Source organism: Strix uralensis, chromosome 5 (assembly GCF_047716275.1).
Source record: "Strix uralensis isolate ZFMK-TIS-50842 chromosome 5, bStrUra1, whole genome shotgun sequence".
In the NCBI taxonomy this organism is placed as follows: Eukaryota; Metazoa; Chordata; class Aves; order Strigiformes; family Strigidae; genus Strix; species Strix uralensis.
Window position 1 is genome coordinate 57,579,081 of NC_133976.1, and position 18,355 is coordinate 57,597,435.

Consider the following 18,355-nt stretch of genomic DNA (forward strand, 5'->3'; position numbering starts at 1 on the left):
TGTCTTGCTTTGAGAAGCAATAAATTCACCTAGACTGAAGTCTACATGTTTATCAAATTAATTATAGCTAAATAAAGTTGAGCCACTTAAAGTCTAACCAGCTTCCTCAGCAGGATTCTTCTAAGTGAAAAGACATCCTACTTTCACACTGACATTACACACCACCCTTTACAAGACTTTCAGGAAGGTTACAAAACTAGAACGCAGATACCCAGACCCGATTCCCCATGAAGTATAGCTTTTTAGAGCTAAATATCCTATGCATCTTTTTCCTGTCTTGAGCTATATAAATAGAAAACCAATACTTAAGCTGAAACAGCTCTTAGAAAGGAGGTAAGTTTCTTCATAATCAATTAAAGCAAAACACGCTCAAGCTTTTCAGTTATAAAACAAGTGCCAGTTGAAGAGAATACCAAATGTGCAGATTCTAACAAACATTGTTCAAAATAAACTGTAAATTAAACTTCTCGCCTTCCATCCTGGTCACCAAAAGGAAAGTAGATCTAGAATTAAAGAATTCTGTTTCAAGGTGCAAGCCGCAAACAAAGTTTTTGCAGGGGTACTAGGAAAGGTACTGATAAAAATTATCTTCCAACAATGCACTAATTTTATAGATTTTTCTTCATTTATAGATTTGGATGCTTTCTCCTCTACTCAGCCATCTATTAGTAAGAGACAAAGGTCTCAAAAGGTTAGGTTTAGCTGAAACCAGCCAGCAAAGACCATATGATCTTATGAGGTTTTTTCCCTTCCCAGCAGGAGAGAAAGAGGCCAAAAAAAGCTGCTGAAAGTAAGCGTACTGATTTTTCAGACACTTGTTTTCCCTGAATTTTTTTCCCCCACTAGAACTGCTGGCTCCTGTATATTGAAGCTCAATGGTAATAAGGCTTTTCTTGTCAATTATTTCTCAAGAATCTCTTAGATGTAGTGCAAAAAAACTCCAGGGGCTCTGCTGACTCAGACTTCACTGCAGTTTTCAACCTACTAAAATAGTCTGCTTTGGAAAGGGACTGATTCCTGTAGATACCAATAACAACTGACATAGAAATGCAAATAGAAAAATGAAATAAAGCTCCCGAACCCAGTGTCATCACTATAAACCGAACAAAGCAAAAAAGGCTCCCTCGCCCAAACACTTCTGCAACCTTCAAATTTATCTAGAAATTACAACTCGAGTCAGGTCTCTCAAAACGATTTTAAGTGTTTTGTTCCCTTTGTGCTGCAGGAACATACTGAATGCAAATAGTATTGAGAATTGCCCAGGCTCGCACTTAAAATCCTAGGATTTCACAGGCTGCAGAGTCCTCAACACACCCTGCACTAAGATTTGATGGGTCAAAGACATATTTATATGAGGAATTATTTTAATTGGTCCTTCCTATTCACAGTGTACTGTCTTGCAAATCTACTTAAGTGTCTGACAGACTCCGTACTGGAATAAGTTCTATTATTCTCAATAGTTGCTTTTCTTCTGATCCACGACAGCTTCTATAGCTATGAGCAGTTGCAGTTATAAAATATCCTGTATTCCATCTTCCTAACAATCAAGCTATATTAACATTTATACAATTTGGAAGTGTGTCACATAGACAGTAACACATGAAGGCAAAAATACACACAGGAAAGGCAGGCACTTTTCTCAAGCGCAGATTCTGGGAAGGCTACGTCCTACAACGTTGCCAACTCAGGACAAAATTTACGTTTTTGTTCCTTCTTCAGTTCAGCCATCCTGTGCTACAGCAATTATGACATAAACTACATAATTGATGTTTTAGTCCAGTCAGTACCAAATCTGAGAACACTACTACTCTACATTGCATTTGAAAACAGTTCTAATAACTAATTAAGTTTGTCAATCAACAGGTACATTCACTATATTCTGGCTACTTCAAGATCTCCACTAAGCCCAAGAAGGCTTTGACTAAACAAAAGCCATCAGGGTGCATCAGGTGAAAGACACAGAACATTTCTGTAATATTCCCCCACACGGATACATGTCAATAACATGAGGGTGGAATCTAATAAGTTCATTAACCCTGAACAGGGAGGATGCATTACTTCATATACAAACAGGGTTATCCATTACTACTAAACTTTGTAAGACCAAAATTATCAGCACAATACACTGTATCAAAGTTGAGTGGAGTTTTTTTTATTGGTTTGCTCTAATTTAAAATAACACCTTTAATTTCCAAGAGAAACTTAATACACTACAGAATTATTTCAAATATTTGCTAGCCAGTGGAGAAAAAAAGCCCAGATATATACTACAAGAGTATAATGAGGACAGCCAGATACATTTACAGTAAACATACACAAATCTGTCTCCTCCATTTGTACTTAACTGTATGGATGTAAGACTACAAAGAAATATAAAATATGACCCACCTTGTAGATTTACAAATTTGACCTGCTAACCATAATCAATGCACACATACACTGCAATCTGAAAGTACATTCACATGATTATTTGCGTAATTATCTGCTGCTTAAATATCCAGCTACAAAAAATATCACAGTACAAGGTCTATGAGGAAGGGGTGAAGAATAATGTATACCACCACAGAGAAATTCTTTCATTTAACCTCACAGAAAGGAGCATTACATCACACTCTTACAATGCAGGAGGAGGTGCCTATTCTCAGAGAGCAAGCTTCAGCTATTTCCCTTTAATTTTCTGCTTGGTTCTGGAGGGAGATGCAAAAATAACTTGGATTTAAATTTTAGTAACATAGAAGATGGGGAAAAAAAGCGAGAAAACACAGCTTTTTAGCTACATTTACTACCATGCAGACGAATACCCGTTTTATAAAGAATACGGAGCAGAAGTCTACCAAACATCACGGTAGCACCCAGCATCTTGCATTTGCAAGCGTGCATTCCTAAATATCTACCCCACATTTTATCAGTCGCCAGACCCGTTAAGCAGAGAGGGTCCCCTTACTGCTGGGCAACTGGGCACGGCAAGACCATTTTAAAGCCGGCACTACCTAGCACGACCGGCTCGCTTTAACTCCCGATGCCATGTTTATGGGGCAGGACCATTCGGTCCCAACGACGGCCGAAACCGCCGATCCGGCCGCCCCGGCGGGGGGAGGGGGAGCGGCGCGGCAGCCCGAGCCCGCGCAGGAGCCGGCGGCCGCCGTGGGCGCCCTGGGCTGCCGGGGTGGGCCGGCGCGGGAGTCCCCTCGCCCCCGGCCTCCCCGCCCGCTCCCAGCACTGCAAGTGTTTGGGTGCGCGATGGTAGGGTTTGTTTCCTTTCTCCCTGGGAAGGATAGCCCGGTGAGAACACTTCCCCATCTGTCCCTCGTCGGACCCAGCAGCAGAAAAAAATGCAAACCCATTTTTATATATGCAAATTTTTGCAGCAGATTTAAGAGCTTGGGGTGCTGTGGGGAAGAAATCACTGTTTAAGAAGCCTCTATTTAAATAAAACAGGATTTTCAGTACTATCTCGTACTTCACCACCTTGGAAAATACAAACGATCGTCTGTAATTTGCCTAAGTGTTTTAAATTACAAATTTCTTCAAAATCCACAATACACTTCCACGGAGACCTCCTTCTAAAAAAGCCCTAAAAATCCTCTAAAAGTGCTTTACGCATAAAACCAGACAACATCTGAAGCAAGTATCCGTGTTAGAAAAAGCACCTCTGCAAAACCAAGGATGAAAACGGTCAGCTCAGGCTCTTCAAAATCTGATAGGTAAAAACAATAATAAAATATAAATATACCACTAACCTCATAAAGTGCAGCAGTGCTTAAATCCAGCGAGTTGAGGCATACAAGGTAGAAATGGAAATGAAAAAAGATCCAAAAATGATTTTGTGTTTGTTTCGTTTTTTGTTTTTATTTCAAATGTTCAGAAACCAGCAGAGACTCTGTCGGCCATTTTGGCTTGAACTCCCTCACTCACTCTCCCTCTCTCTCCCTCCCTCTCTCTCCCTCTTGCTCTCTCTAAAGGAAGAAGCTTTTTTGTGACCTTCAAATAGAGGCACGTCATGTGACTCCACACAGGCTGTCAATCACCAGACGGGGCCGGCCTACTTCCCGCCTTAAAGGGACAGCGCCCGCCTGCAGCGGGGGCCAACTTCTCCCCGCCGAGCAACGCCGCTCTAACGCGCTCTCCACCCGCTTGCTCCTTCCCCGTTCATCACGCAGAGGCAATACACAGAAAGGGTAAAATAGGTGAGCCGTGAGAAGATGGAGAGCAACTCAGCTGGAGCCTTCCTCTTTAAAACTAGCTAAAAAGCAAGCAACCAATTATGCTAATTCTACATTAAGGTTGCAGAGCCAATAAACGGTGAATGATGGAATGTGTAAGTCCCACTAGCCACACGCACTCTTCTGCGGTGCACCGGGGGACACATGACCCCTAGCGCTTACCTCGAGAGCAAACCACATTTAAGTACTGCCCCATCCTGATTCAAGGACAAGAAGAACTTCAGTCTGCAATTAATTCAGTCTGTAATCGGACTGTCTACACGACATGAACATATCAACCTGAAATCCAGGTTCAGGGGCAGGAACACCTGCAGGAGAGCTGAGCAAACTCGGTCTCTCCTACTGCCTTGACTGTTTTCAGTCTCAGGCTGCAACTCAATCGTTAAGCAGATACTTGATAGTCTCTTCCGACAATTGCCATAGATAAATGCTCCAACATTTGAAAGAGAATCGCAACATGTTGCAACATAAAAGAAATCTGCAGGATGTTTCCAGACATTACCTTGAATGTGCTGAAACAGAAAGGCACATAGTTCAGAAATAGAATATGGTAACGTGAGTATGATCCTGCTACGAGGAGACTTGCTCCCGAGTCAGCCCAACACAGGTAGCAAATGCTCAAACTGAGTATGGAACGGAACCGTGCCCCATCCCATAACTGACAGCAGCTTGGGAAGCTCACGGGAGCACCCTCAGGATTGAACCCTTAAAATACACGTTTTTAATTCTGTAGTTTTGAACTATAACTATGTTGAAAGTAAACCAGACCACACAAGCAGTGAAAAACCACCACAGAATGAACTGAACTTGAGGGAGGGCACACCATAGGAATTAATTTCAGGGGGGCAGAAGCTGCACATCTTATGAATATGAATAAAAATCGTTACTGTATATTATCATACTACTTAAGTTATTGGCTAAACATTGTTTAAAAAAAAATCATCAGGAGGCTATGAATAACTAATATGGCTCAGGTTTTGACACACTTTGCTCTTACTACCCTCATGGTAAAGTACAGAAAGCTTGAATGGGGATTCCCCCAGAGGGGATTTCTTCAGCAGGACTACAGCCTGCACTGCAACCACCCCTACACCTATCTCTGAAGGCTCATGAAACTCTGGAAATAGCTAATGCCTGTTGCATTTACAGGTACTTAATGAAATAAAAGCAGTTAGATGCTAGCTATTGTGGTTGCTCTACCTAAACCAGAGCAGAGAATCGGCCCGCTGGATGTAACAGCTTGCCATGCTTTGTGGCAGGGCTAATCCAAACATGGCAATTTAGGAAATGTAGTGAAATCTCAGGGAACATTCTTATTTGTGGCGAGACCCGAAGAGAACACCACAATTGCTCTGAATATCTAAAGACAAAATCCAAACCAACTGCTAAGCATCTGATTTACACAAAGTTTCGTAAAAGCAAATATATAAGTATATTTATGAAACAGCTATCCCCCTTCTGAAAAATTAAGTATTGCAGCTGTATGTTCTACACATTTTCACACTGACTATGACAGTACCCACTAAGCTACAGATAATTTTACTCCCTCTGAAAAGCCAAAATGTTTTACTCAGACTTATAAATCCTCTTAACTTCAGTAGGGCTTGCCAGGTCTCCACTTTTAAGTCCTGGAAGCTTCTACTTCAAGGAGTTGATAATACGGTGATCTTTAAGCACCCAGCACTCACTTGAGTTTCTGTGTATCAAGTAAATCACCACTATAAAATTTCACTTTCTCAGTGTTCTATTCACAAAGCTTTTTTAATCAGAATTTTTTTGGAGGGACAAGCAAATAATCGGTAAACAAAAAATAGAGAGGCCAGTATGGGCAATTTTTAAATAACTGTGGCATGGATAAAACATCTGGGGTTATTTAGCATTCTGTTAAAAATGTATGGGCTATGGGCCTAGGTTTACCTTGACTAGTCTGTCTTCCATAAAGGACCACAGACTCCACTTGACAAAGTAAAAGTTACCGATGTTTTGTCTCCTTCAAAATGTTATTTGGAAGCAACTTCAAAATCCCTATTTTAATATAAAAATAAATGAAATAAATGCTTTAGTTGATTTTTTTTTTCAACTAAGTTACCAACTGAAACATACCTCATTCATTATCTATTCCTGTTGGCATATTGGTTAAGACGGCTAACAAAAAGTTTTGGTTTGTTTTGTTGTTTTGGTTTTTTTTTGGTTGGTTGGTCTGGATGGGTGGGGGGTGTTGCTATTTTGATGCAGCATAATCCCAACCAAAACTGTGGAAGAAGCAGCAGCACAGTAGTTCAGAAAACAATGGAGTAGAGCACAAAAATACACAGCATATACAAAATATGCACATCCCTTTTCAGAGGGCAATTGCACTTTAAAACCTAACCATTAAGCTTTCTGATGCTAACAGGGCTGTAATAGCTAGTGTTAATAGGTTATATCCTTGTTATGTGCTACTAACTTATCTGATTACAAACACTTCATTTCTGAGCACCTTCCATCTGAGGATCATAAAGCACTTTAAAAACTTTAATGAAGCTTCACAGTGCTCCTATGAGGACAGTATGCAGTGTGAGCAGACATACACACGCACATTAAGAGAGACGCTTACAATCATGGATTCTCTGTGCTCGTATCTCAACTGAGGCAGGAGTGGGTTTTTTTAATTCATATTAAGCTGCATTGTGGCTCTAATAACAGCTCCATGCTTTATGATGACCTTTTGATAAGAATCAGTAAATTAGGCTTCAACATTACGTACACAGGCATGCTCCAGTGTCCACTAGACAAACTGAGGTATCATCCACTGTACCCTCCAGTTATCTCAAAAAGGACAGCTGGTCTGTCTGACCTGTAGATCTTTACTCAGTTTTGAAAGGATTCAAGTTCATCCAGTCCTTATGCAAAACTCCTTGTATCACGAGTTGGCATTTTGTTTGGGCTCAGGGTCCTACAGTGTGATGCCATATCTTTCTTTGAAGGCTGTGTCCTTGCCATCCTACAACACTGGACTCCACCCACTGGGCTTTCTACATTGCCCATACACATGTGGCAAGAAATTTAAGACTTATTTTTCTCCCATAGAAAGTTCTTCATAGCTGATACTATGAAAGTGAAAAAGTTAATCCAGCTCCTCCCAATACAATTCCTCAGCAGAAACCTCAAATATTAACAAGTTTCTCATAGCATGAATGCCTTCTCACCAACTGTTCTTTCTCCTGCTGGTGAAGAATTTGCTTCCTGCAGTATAAGAGGCAAAAAGGCAGACTTTTTTGCCAAAGTGAACTGAAGCATACATGCCCTCTGTCCTACTACAGCTCATCAGCTAGATTTCCCTAGACCTCCCTCTCCCAACCCCAGAAGGGAGGATGTGGTAACAGATACAAGATAACTGGAGGCCAATTCCTCCCCAGCTCCCTGACCAGTCACCAGTGGACCAACTGACCTGGATTACAATCCCAGCAAGCACACCTCCTTAAATTAACAGGCATCAGAAAGGTCCCTTTGTCTTGCCCGAGATGAAGTGAAAAGCGTAACTCTTAAGGTAGGGGGACATGTATGTGAGGCTAGGTTACACAGTTACAAAATTTTTAATAATAAAAAGCAAGCAGAGAACCCCTTAAATTAAGGAACAGAATTAAGAGTTTTAACTATTCTGTGTGTGCTCTAACAACTGCCATATGATTTATTTCAAGAGAACAATTAAAAAGATTTAAGGTTAAAACCAGGAGTTCAAAGCATCTTCTTTCCTAGACTTGGTAACAACTAGGAACTTGACACAGTCACCTCAGTCCTGGATAAGGGATAGCTCATATCACTTTTAAATTCTTTTCTCTGTACAGAGATGCTGAATGCCCAACACTTCTGAAAAGTGAAGACGATAGCTAAATCTAGCTGTACCAACATGCTTTTTAAGTCTTCACAGCAATTGCACACAAGCCACTGCGCAAGACAAATGACCTCTCCTGCAGGAGCGCAAAACTTCAAAATGTTCAAGCATTCTTCAAGGACAAAATACTCATTCCTAAGGAAAAACTAGGGTTTTGTTTTGGGGTTCCTCACCACCACCTTTCACATTTAGTGAGTAGTGAGACATTTTACACAGCAGAATTATGAAAACAGTGCTGGCAGAGGATATTAACTATAGTAACCAAGAGTATAATGTAAACTCTTTCTTCAAAGAAAAGTATCATGACAAAAAGCATCCCACAAAGGAAAAGCTTGCTCAGTTTCTGAAAAGGTTACAACAGCTCTTGCATTCCTTACACAAAGGCACCTATCAACACAATTTAGGAATGGAGCATACCATCATTACTATTCAAAACTTCACAGAATCACAGAATCATCTAGGTTGGGAAAGACCTTGAAGATCATCCAGTCCAACCATTAACCCAACACTGACAGTTCCCAACTACACCATATCCCTCACTGCTATGTCAACTCTATTCTTAAACACCTCCAGGGATGGGGACTCCACCACCTCCCTGGGCAGCCCATTCCAACACCTAACAACCCGTTCTGTAAAGAAATGCTTCCTAATATCCAGTCTAAACCTTCCCTGGCACAATTTGAGGCTATTACCTTTTGTCCTATCGCTTGTTACTTGGTTAAAGAGGCTCATCCCCAGTTCTCTGCAACCTCCTTTCAGGTAGCTGTAGAGGGCGATGAGGTCTCCCCTCAGCCTCCTCTTCTCCAGACTAAACAACCCCAGTTCCCTCAGCCGCTCCTCGTACCACATGTGCTCCAGACCCTGCACCAGCTTCGTTGCCCTTCTCTGGACACACTCGAGTAATTCAATGTCCTTTTTGTAGTGAGGGGCCCAAAACTGAACACAGTAATTGAGGTGCGGCCTCACCAGTGCCGAGTACAGGGGTAAGATCACTTCCCTGTCCCTGCTGGCCACGCTATTTCTGATACAAGCCAGGATACCATTGGCCTTCTTGGCCACCTGGGCACACTGCTGGCTCATGTTCAGCCGGCTATCAATCAACACCCCCAGGTCCCTCTCTGACTGGCAGCTCTCCAGCCACTCCTCCCCAAGCCTGTAGCGCTGCTGGGGGTTGTTGTGGCCAAAGTGCAGCACCCGGCATTTGGCCTTATTGAAACTCCTCCAGTTGGCCTTAGCCCATCGCTCCAGCCTGTCCAGGTCTCTCTGCAGAGCCTCCCTACCCTCGAGCAGATCAACACTCCCACCCAACTTGGTGTCATCTGCAAACTTACTGAGGGTGCACTCGATCCCCTCGTCTAGATCATCACTAAAGATGTTAAACAGGAGTGGCCCCAAAACCAAGCCCTGGGGGACACCACTCGTGACCACCTGCCAACTGGATTTAACTCCATTCACCACAACTCTTTGGGCCCGGCTTATATTGCAACAGTGCACTGGAGCCATACTAAAGCTCAGATCTCATTTTTATCTTGCCATGGACAAAAGAAAGAATACAAGGCCTGAGAACTTGACAGCATATGAAGTTTAAGAACTATACATGCCTTCGAAGCCAAGCCAAATTCTGACCCTATACATTAGTGAAGTCCTCACAGAAAGGTAACAAGTCAGAAGGAAAACTTCATTCAAACTCTGCAAACACCCACTTTTCCACTTAATTTTTCCTCAAACAGCCTATAAATAATCCATCCCTATGCCTCCACTTCTTTAATCTCCTCAAATGCCCTTTCCAAACTGGAGAAAGGTGAAGCTTTCTAGCTGCCTTTTAACAAAGTTGTTCCATGAACAACAGAACTGAAAGCTCATTTCCTATGAATCTCCATCACACCGAACCCCTACTGCACTAATCCCAGCTTCCTGCCACCACTTCTTTGATGCCAAGGCTCTACCAGTGTATTGAGCCCCTATGCAGCCCTCTTCCTGTAACATTTTTTCACCTCTTTCAGTACCTGGGTAAAAGAAATAGCATATGCTGCAGCTAATCCCAAAACACACATGACAGATGATTAGGTAACAGACATAACCAGAACAGATAATATTTTATTTTGTCCTGAAGCCGCCCTTTTAGTGGGAAAATTAATTTTGGTCTCTCCTTCAGGCATGTTGCTGAAGTTTAACATATTGGTAGTTACAACTGTATTAGAATTTCTTACTCCTGTGCCTCACTTGACCAAAACCAGACAAGAGACTCCAAACTTAGTTAGGAAAGATACAGACATGGAAAACAATTGCATGAGACTTAACTACTCAAGGAACTGAAAGAATTGATCCCAAACATCTTCTCCCATTCAATCAAGTCCTCCCTCTAAATGTTGAACAAGTTTTTATACCCATTAACCTTGAAAATTAAATGAGTACTTTCCAGTAACATAACATGCATGGGAATTTGTGCAAATTAGTACTCTTAGATTTTGGTTAACCTGCTCTGTACTATAATCTCAGAAGCTTCTTGATTTTGGAGACTATAATCCTATCCTAACTGGTCTCCCTCTTCAGCTTCTAAAATCCTATGAACTGCCAAAACATCAATGAAATAGGAAAAGTTTATCTGTTTTATGCAATTCTATCTATGCCAGTGGAAAGATATTATTTCTTTCAAATAAATAGATGTTCAGAGAAATGGTATAGGATATCACTCCACCCATATATACAGCAAGCGGTTGCTTTCTAATTGTTATTTACGGCATATGAATTATCATGCCAGTTAGATGATTGATTTAACTGACCTTCCATCAACAATAGCTGTTACTATGCTCTTCAAAAGGAGTAACAACCTCATTGGTTAAATCCTTCCTTGACCCTGTTTAAGCCTTGGAGCTTTAAACATTTTAAAACAAAGAGCAGCAAGGATTTTCATCTGATCAGGTTGGAATATGTAATGAAAACCTTATCTTTCATGTCTAGAAACACTTTACTACAACGGTACCCCTTGTTTATATGGAGCCTTTAGACATGCTTCTACTGAAATTCAGTATACTCACTTTGGTTTAGTCTGCTCATGCAAAGCAGATTTCTTACGGGACGTCTCATAAAAGACAAGGAAGATTTTTGGACTGAAAGAGTTAGTCTTATTCTAGTCCAAGCTCGCCCCTCCCCCCCCCCCCCAAAGGAAGCTATACTGCACGTCAATATTTTTTTTAAATTTCTTTTTTAGATTTATTTATGGTGAGATAGCCCAGTTCCTCTCTACAAATTGTTCTAACTTGCCTTTAGTTTTAGTATGGGGAGTTCAATCACTGGCCCGGAAACCTCTGAGCAAAGGAATTTCTGGCATCTTGGTTGGAGCTGGCACCAACCCATTTTCCTTTGTTCTCATTAAAGGAACCATAATATGCTAAGTTAAATAATTAAAAAAACAAAACCAACAACCCAAAGTAAAAGCAGAATACAAAAGGAATGCATATTCAGTGGATTACTGTAAAAGAAGAGTTCCCTAATTTGACTAATTTTTCTAATAAAAGCACTACTTATTGCTGCAAAAATCTGTAAACTGATCTTTCCAAGTGACTTGAACATCTTCCCTAAGTAATTTGCCTTCATGTACAGCCCTTCAGTTTAAAATGTCAGGAAAGGAACAGCTAGCTATCCATGCAGAAAATTCTACAAGCTGTAGCTGTCACAAATATTCAAATGCATGCACTAACCTAAAACCAGTATGACTCCCAAATATGATCAATTTTAATGAAGGGCAAAGAGTTCAGCAAATTCTATCTATCTAGGTAGGAATAAAAGAAATCATACCAACTCTCCAGATCACAGCATGCCAGAGAAGCCATGCAGCTTAAGAGCTCCAACATATCTCTGTAAACAAGTTTTTAATTCATACCATGTTGACCACAGAGCACAGTATTTTTAGTCATACAGAGTAAGTCATATCTTCTACATGGAATAAAGAGCTGCTTTTTTTTCTTTCCTCCCCTTCTTTAACCAATAATGGTCACTCCCTGAAGTGTCTAGATAGGATCTGCAACTTAGAACCAAGTTCTTAGAATTCAAGACCTTTTTTATCCTTTAACCTCTGGTATCTCTAAGCCATAGTGGATAGTCACCAAAATTTCTATTTTTTGGACACAGGAAACAACAAGAGAGCACAAACTCAATATAATGTAAAACCATTAGACTTTTTTTCCCTTCCCCGCTTCATCTCCTTGAAAGGAAAATTCAACCATTCATCTGGGTGTACACACAAAAGATACCAAAGACTTGATGAATGTATTTATTCTTTGGCGAGAATGAAGCAGCAAAAAAAGCACCGAGCAACTTAAGTTAGATGCAAAAGGAAAAAGGTAAGTTTTAGGACTGTAATTCATACACATTTATGATTCCACTGACTTGTGCTAACAGCCCAAAAAGTGTATCCTTAGCAAATCAAGAAGTAGGGCACTAACTTGGTGCAGATACCACAAATTTGTCTAACATCTTTTTGCATTAAGAATATAGACACAACACCAATTTAGACAAGACTCAAAATTATTAACAGCCCTTAAATTATTTTGCTTGCTGTTAAGTCTGTTATCTCATTCCCATGCAAGATGTCATCCAGCAGTTGCCATCTAAATAGCAATGAAATGCTGAAAAGAGAGCAATGTCCAGCCATCCATATAAATGATACATCAGAGTGCAGTTACCTCAGGCAGCTCCTGAGGAAGTGGCAACTTGGGAGACGGAGAAAGAACAGCCACTAATCAACTAGATCTAAAAAAAGACGCCTTGGACAATGAACTTGAGATGTCAATAAAGTGTTCAGTAGATAGTTTGCTTCCTGGAAAAGGACTAGGGGACAAGGAGTGGAGGGGGGGAGGTGTCTGAAACAAAGAGGCTCTGGGATTTTTAGGAATTTGATCAGTATGCAAATGCTCTCACCTTCAAAGTACAGTAAGCTCTTTTAAGACAGCAATAAATCAGAATACCCTCCTTTTCACTAGCAGTCAGAATTACTACTAACTGTAACAACCACAGAAACCAATGGTACCAAGGATAATAATCTGACACTATCTACTTGGTATTTTGTAATATCATATTTATAAACCAAGCAAGCTGGAATGGAGAATATACTTTTCTCTTGTTTTAGAAAGACAACAAACGTAAAGAAGTCTCTTGATCAGATGAGACTGCAAATTCAGAAGCAGGCTTTGTACACTTCCTATGCAGGACAAATACAGACCTTGGGCAGGGGGCGGGGCGGAAACGGGAGGAGAACCCAAACAAACTAGCCTGTACTTACCACAAGATATGTAGAAGAAAGCACTATAAAATCCTAGGGAAAAGAAGCGTCAAACTATTCATACTTTGAATGTACACTGTCCACAAATCTTCTCCTCTTTCCATATTCAGCAGCAGTGTAGGTTAAGCAGATTGGGGGAACAGTGTGGGAATTTAACTTTGAAAGTTGACTTTTTTCTGTGTGATCTCTCATGGCTTTTTTTTGTTTCCCTCAACAGTCATCTGGCTTCTGTTTTTCCACATACTGAGAAAATACTTGCAAAATAACAGTACACTAAAGGTATAAGTTAGCTGAGGTACATGGAAAGACTGTATCTTCATGATAAAATAAAACATACAGTGCTATATGCTTTGCTACCTCCTAATTTATAGCTTGAAAAAAAAAAATAAAATCACTGAGGACGTGAAATGGGGAATCTTAAAAAACATGAAATGACAATTGAAAATACTTTCAAGACTAACTTGCAGAAGTGAATGCCTAACTTTAAATTATTATTGGTCAGAATACTCAAACTACTGAGTTTTCCTGTGGGTAATACCTCTAATTTTAAGTACAAAAATTTCAAAAGATTTAAGTATAATTAAACTGGTAAAACATGGAAGATGATGGAACTTTTGGCATTTTGGAGTGCGTAAGTATAAATTCTGCATATTTTTGTTACATTGTTCAAAATATTGTATTTTAAAGGGTACAAGCCAGCTTTTGCAACATTACTGACTTACCAGTCTTACCGCTAAAACACAGCTGCCTCTACAGATACAGAATTCACTGCTGTCTCATCCATCTCTACCCACTCAATTGCACAACAAAGGGCAATTCTTTTCTCTATGCCTCAGGGCCCCCTTATATACATACGTAAGCTTGTCTTGCCACTCACTCCACTGTGGGGAATAAAAAGACTTGTACAATATGAAGGTGATGAAAATATTCCTTAAACCTTAGTTGGACCAGTTTTCATCTTAAGTTTTAGTCTAATGGTCTCATGCCCTCAAGTATCCTTTCAAATCTCCAAGGACATAAAAAGAAAAAGAATTTTCAAAGTTATAACTCTCCTAGTCAGATGTCAATACCAAAGTTAGCCTGAATTATCACTGGAACTGAAGCATATTCTCACACAGTAACAGAACTGCAATAACCTGTGACAAAAGTGTCTGGTATGACCACTATAAACATAGCACATGCCTCTGTAGTGGCTTGTTAGGATCTTGAACAGAAGACTTCAGTGTTTGGGGACATTTCTCTAATAGGCTACTTATTCTACACACACATAGAACAGTCAGCAACAAAAAAATCAGCTATGCCTTTCTTTGAAAACATCAACTATTATGTTCAAAAGTAAAGACATAACTTGCCATACATTTCAACACAATTTGGGGTTATACCCAAATTTAGGTACCCAAATCTGAGTTGATGATCTGAATTAGGATTTGGAGGCTACTTTGAAAATCCCAGCATGTTTCTCCTGAAAAAGCTTCTGCTTAGGTTGGTACTGTCAGTAAATTAAAAAAGTGTAATGGTACTCAAGACAAATCTCAATACCTTCTGTAATACGGAATGTCCTTAAAACATCAGACAAAAATCCCTGTTATGCAAGCATTTAGCTAACTGTTTATTTTAAATTTGGTAAGATCACTGTTTTATGCTACAGGGGCAGAAGTTATGGTTAGGGTCCCTCATGGGATTTTAACATTAAAGAAACCCTTCAAAAGAATATTGTAGTACTTCATAACAAAGTCTGGCATTCTACCCAACCAAAGGAGACATCATCTTCAGGATATACCATTGCAGCCTTTCTATAGTTTTCAGCAACACTATGAAAGAATAAGGTCAGTCATTTTATGCCACTGCAGCAGGGATATTTACATGTGCACCCAATATTGGCAGGCCGTTGGAAACAAAGGAAGACTGGCCTATTAACTGGCTCTTTAATTGGCAGTACAAGGAAAGGCTGATAGAGCTTGTTTCACTTAGTTTTAAAATGACTAAACTAAACTGGGGGAGTAGGGGAGATAATTCTGCTGTGTAAGCAAACATAGAAGTTTTAATGAAGACTGAGCTAGACTGTCAGACATGCACACCGGAAGATGAAAGGCAATGGACATAAATTGCAACAAGGGAAATTCTTACTGAATATTAGGGAATCACCACAAGGGTGATCAACATTGCAACAGATTGCCTAGAAAGGCTCTAGAATAATCCTGAGAATCCTGATAAAACTTAGATTCAACATTCAAAACCGACCCTCCTTTGAGCATGGGATTAGACAAGATTACCTTCAGAGGTCCTTTCCAATTTAAATTATTTTAGTAGTCTATGATTCCTGTTTCCAGTTTAGACCATTTTAGCTACCGCTTTCTTTTAATTGTAGTGTCACACAAATCCAGGAAGACATTGAATATTCCTGCTGAAATATCAAAGAATAATGTAACAGAACAATACCAAGTTTAAAACAGTTTTGTGATCCTCACTGGTTGTAATCTCTTCCTGGCATTACTGCAATTTTAGAGGGTCTTATTAAAAACTCTTGCCTCAGAATCTATACATTAAGCTATCAAACGAGGGAAAAGGCTATCCCATAGGTCTAACCAATGACACTTTGTAAATTATGGAAATTATCTTGTTTTGCTATCTCTCTTACAATATAAACCACTTCCAGGTTTACAAATTGCCAAGATAGTTGAAGACTTTCCTCTCCCATTACTGCAAAACAGCAGGTGGGGAATAGCCAGCTGAGTTACTTCAGACAGCAATAATAGCTTGGCTTACCTTGCTAGTAAACACAAGAATAAATCTGGCTCACTTTTTGTGCAAATAGCTACTGTCAAACAGACTTCTCTGTGTGTCAGTCAGGAATAGTAAAACACATATTTTTCTTATAAAAATGAGTAGTTTTTCATTACACGATCCCTTTCACCAATAGATCAAGGTGCCTAAATTTCTCGTGGTGACAGCAGGGGATAATTTATTAGCACAGGCAGAGTTGCTAATTAATACTGCTAGAACTAGGAGTACAACCTTAAGGACTTGAGTAGAATTTTTTTTCCTATCCCAAAAAAGGTACAAAGAGAAGCTGCTCTCTGCTCATCAACAGAAGTTTGTTTCAAGAAGATGTTTACAGATCAAGGCTGGCTGCTAATCTCTGCTCTAGCTGTGAAAAAGCCTATTACAGTTGGCAAGGCATCAAGAAGCTACTGTCATGTAAAACATAAGTATTTTGGGGGGAGATATTTACCCCTTAAGCATGGCAATTCAGGTCAACCTCTTCATAACAGATGAAAATATGAGAGAATGCCTCTAACAAAATGCCTCTACCTTCAATTAAACATAATGATACTGAACTTTTTCCAAACTTTTCCTTTGGGAGGGAGGGAAAAGGGTTTCTTACCAAACATGTTAGCCACGTAACAAAATAATGTGGTCAGGTGTAACAAACAGTTATATCCATACCAGAGAGCTGAGAGGAGGGAGGAATTTACGGAGTACTTAAAAGCTGAGAAGCAACAATTTCTCAAGGAGTCCATTGGTCCTCTGCCAGAGTAGAAGCATGCTCCAAGATGGCCATTATCAGCTCCAGCAGTCCAGGCAGACTCACTTCCTTTGAAGTGTAGGTTTTAGATTAAGTGGCAGACCTCACTGCTGCACAACCATAAATTTTGTGACACAGGCACCATGTATAAACTGCAAATCTTTCAAGGGACTTGAGACGAGTATGCCCATTACACATCTCATTCATACTGAAGATTTTGTATGGGTAACTTCTCTTCTTCATAATTAGCTTCCATTGAAATAAATTATATTAATGTTGTAAATGATCAGTTGAAGATTTTTAAAGACCCTGCCTACAGTCTAACAGGGTAACTCCTCCCCACAGAGGTGACAGATACCAGCAGACAGCAGTTCTCAGGTATCTACAGTTCAATCAAAAAAAACCCCCAAAATCTTCAAATGCTGCAACTTTTGTATAGTAAGTCTGCCTGAAAGAACTGTTCACTACAGCAAAAGAAAGGTTTACAAGACTGAAGCTGGGCTGTTTTTTTTCTTTTTTTTTTTTTTTTTTTAATACTAGAAGGTACTCTTGCAATGTCAAGTTTTTATCCCAGAGCAAAACTGAGTTGAAATACTCTGTTGCATTTCAGAAATAAAGTGCCAGAAGCCATCCATGGACGATGGCTCCTTGTAATCCATTATGAAGCTGCACTTTAGCAAAGGAACTTTCACATGAAACTAGGTCTAGGTAAGAACTGCTTCCTTTGAAAGTCTCTCAGAAGTATCTTTTTATTTCTGTTCTTTCATTGCCCACTCAAACCGAGTCCCTTAGAATGCAGATAAATATTAAGAAATGGCTGGGCTTGCCTAGGAGGCTAACACTTGCAGACTGCTCCAAGCACTCTGGTTCAAGTCAGCTCCCTCCGAGGTCAGCTGCTGAAACCCTATCTTCTGAATACTTATTTCCTCAACAATCTCAGTACAGAGTTACGGCTGCCTATGAAAGGCAATTAAATTAACACAGCCAGCTTTTCAAGAAAGCAAATTAGAAGCACTCAAAAAAAAAAAAAATCCATCTGCATAGCTGTAGAGGCAGTAAATTCTAGGAAGTCTGACAAACAGCTGGAAAGGAAGGGAAGCATCTTCATCTAGTGGAGCTATTTCTGCAGTGAACATCTGACTTTACGTTCAAACTTATGATCTACTTTTCACTAACAAGCTCTGATTTTATTTCAAACCAACTAGGAGGACAACAGTAAACACAAGTACACAGAATTGCTGCAGACAGAAAGGACCATCAATCCCACCCCCTTGCTCAAAGTATGGTTAACTAGAGCAGGCTGCCTGGGGTTGTGCCAGGCTAGGTTTTGAATATCTTAAAGGATGAAGGAGGCACAACCTTTCTGGGCACCCTGTTCCAAAGGTCTGACCACATTTCACAGTAAAAAAAAAATTTTAAAAATATTTTTTTTTGTTATGTTTTGAGTAGAG

The 18,355-nt window shown here is 40.0% G+C and overlaps 1 protein-coding gene across 19 annotated transcripts in view; it reads right to left on the reverse strand.

The window, feature by feature from the left end:
• The window catches only part of TNRC6B (trinucleotide repeat containing adaptor 6B), a 149,214-nt gene that overhangs the window by 87,545 nt on the left and 43,314 nt on the right, over window positions 1-18,355 (reverse strand). Inside the window, exon 1 of one of the 19 annotated variants that reach the window (XM_074871089.1) lies at window positions 3,741-3,964. The exons of the other annotated variants lie outside the window; for them this stretch is intronic. Within the exon in view, the coding sequence (XP_074727190.1) occupies window positions 3,741-3,745 (5 nt within the window). The 5' untranslated portion in view covers window positions 3,746-3,964. Of the gene's footprint in view, window positions 1-3,740; window positions 3,965-18,355 lie in introns of those variants that run through there. 19 annotated transcript variants of the gene reach the window in all.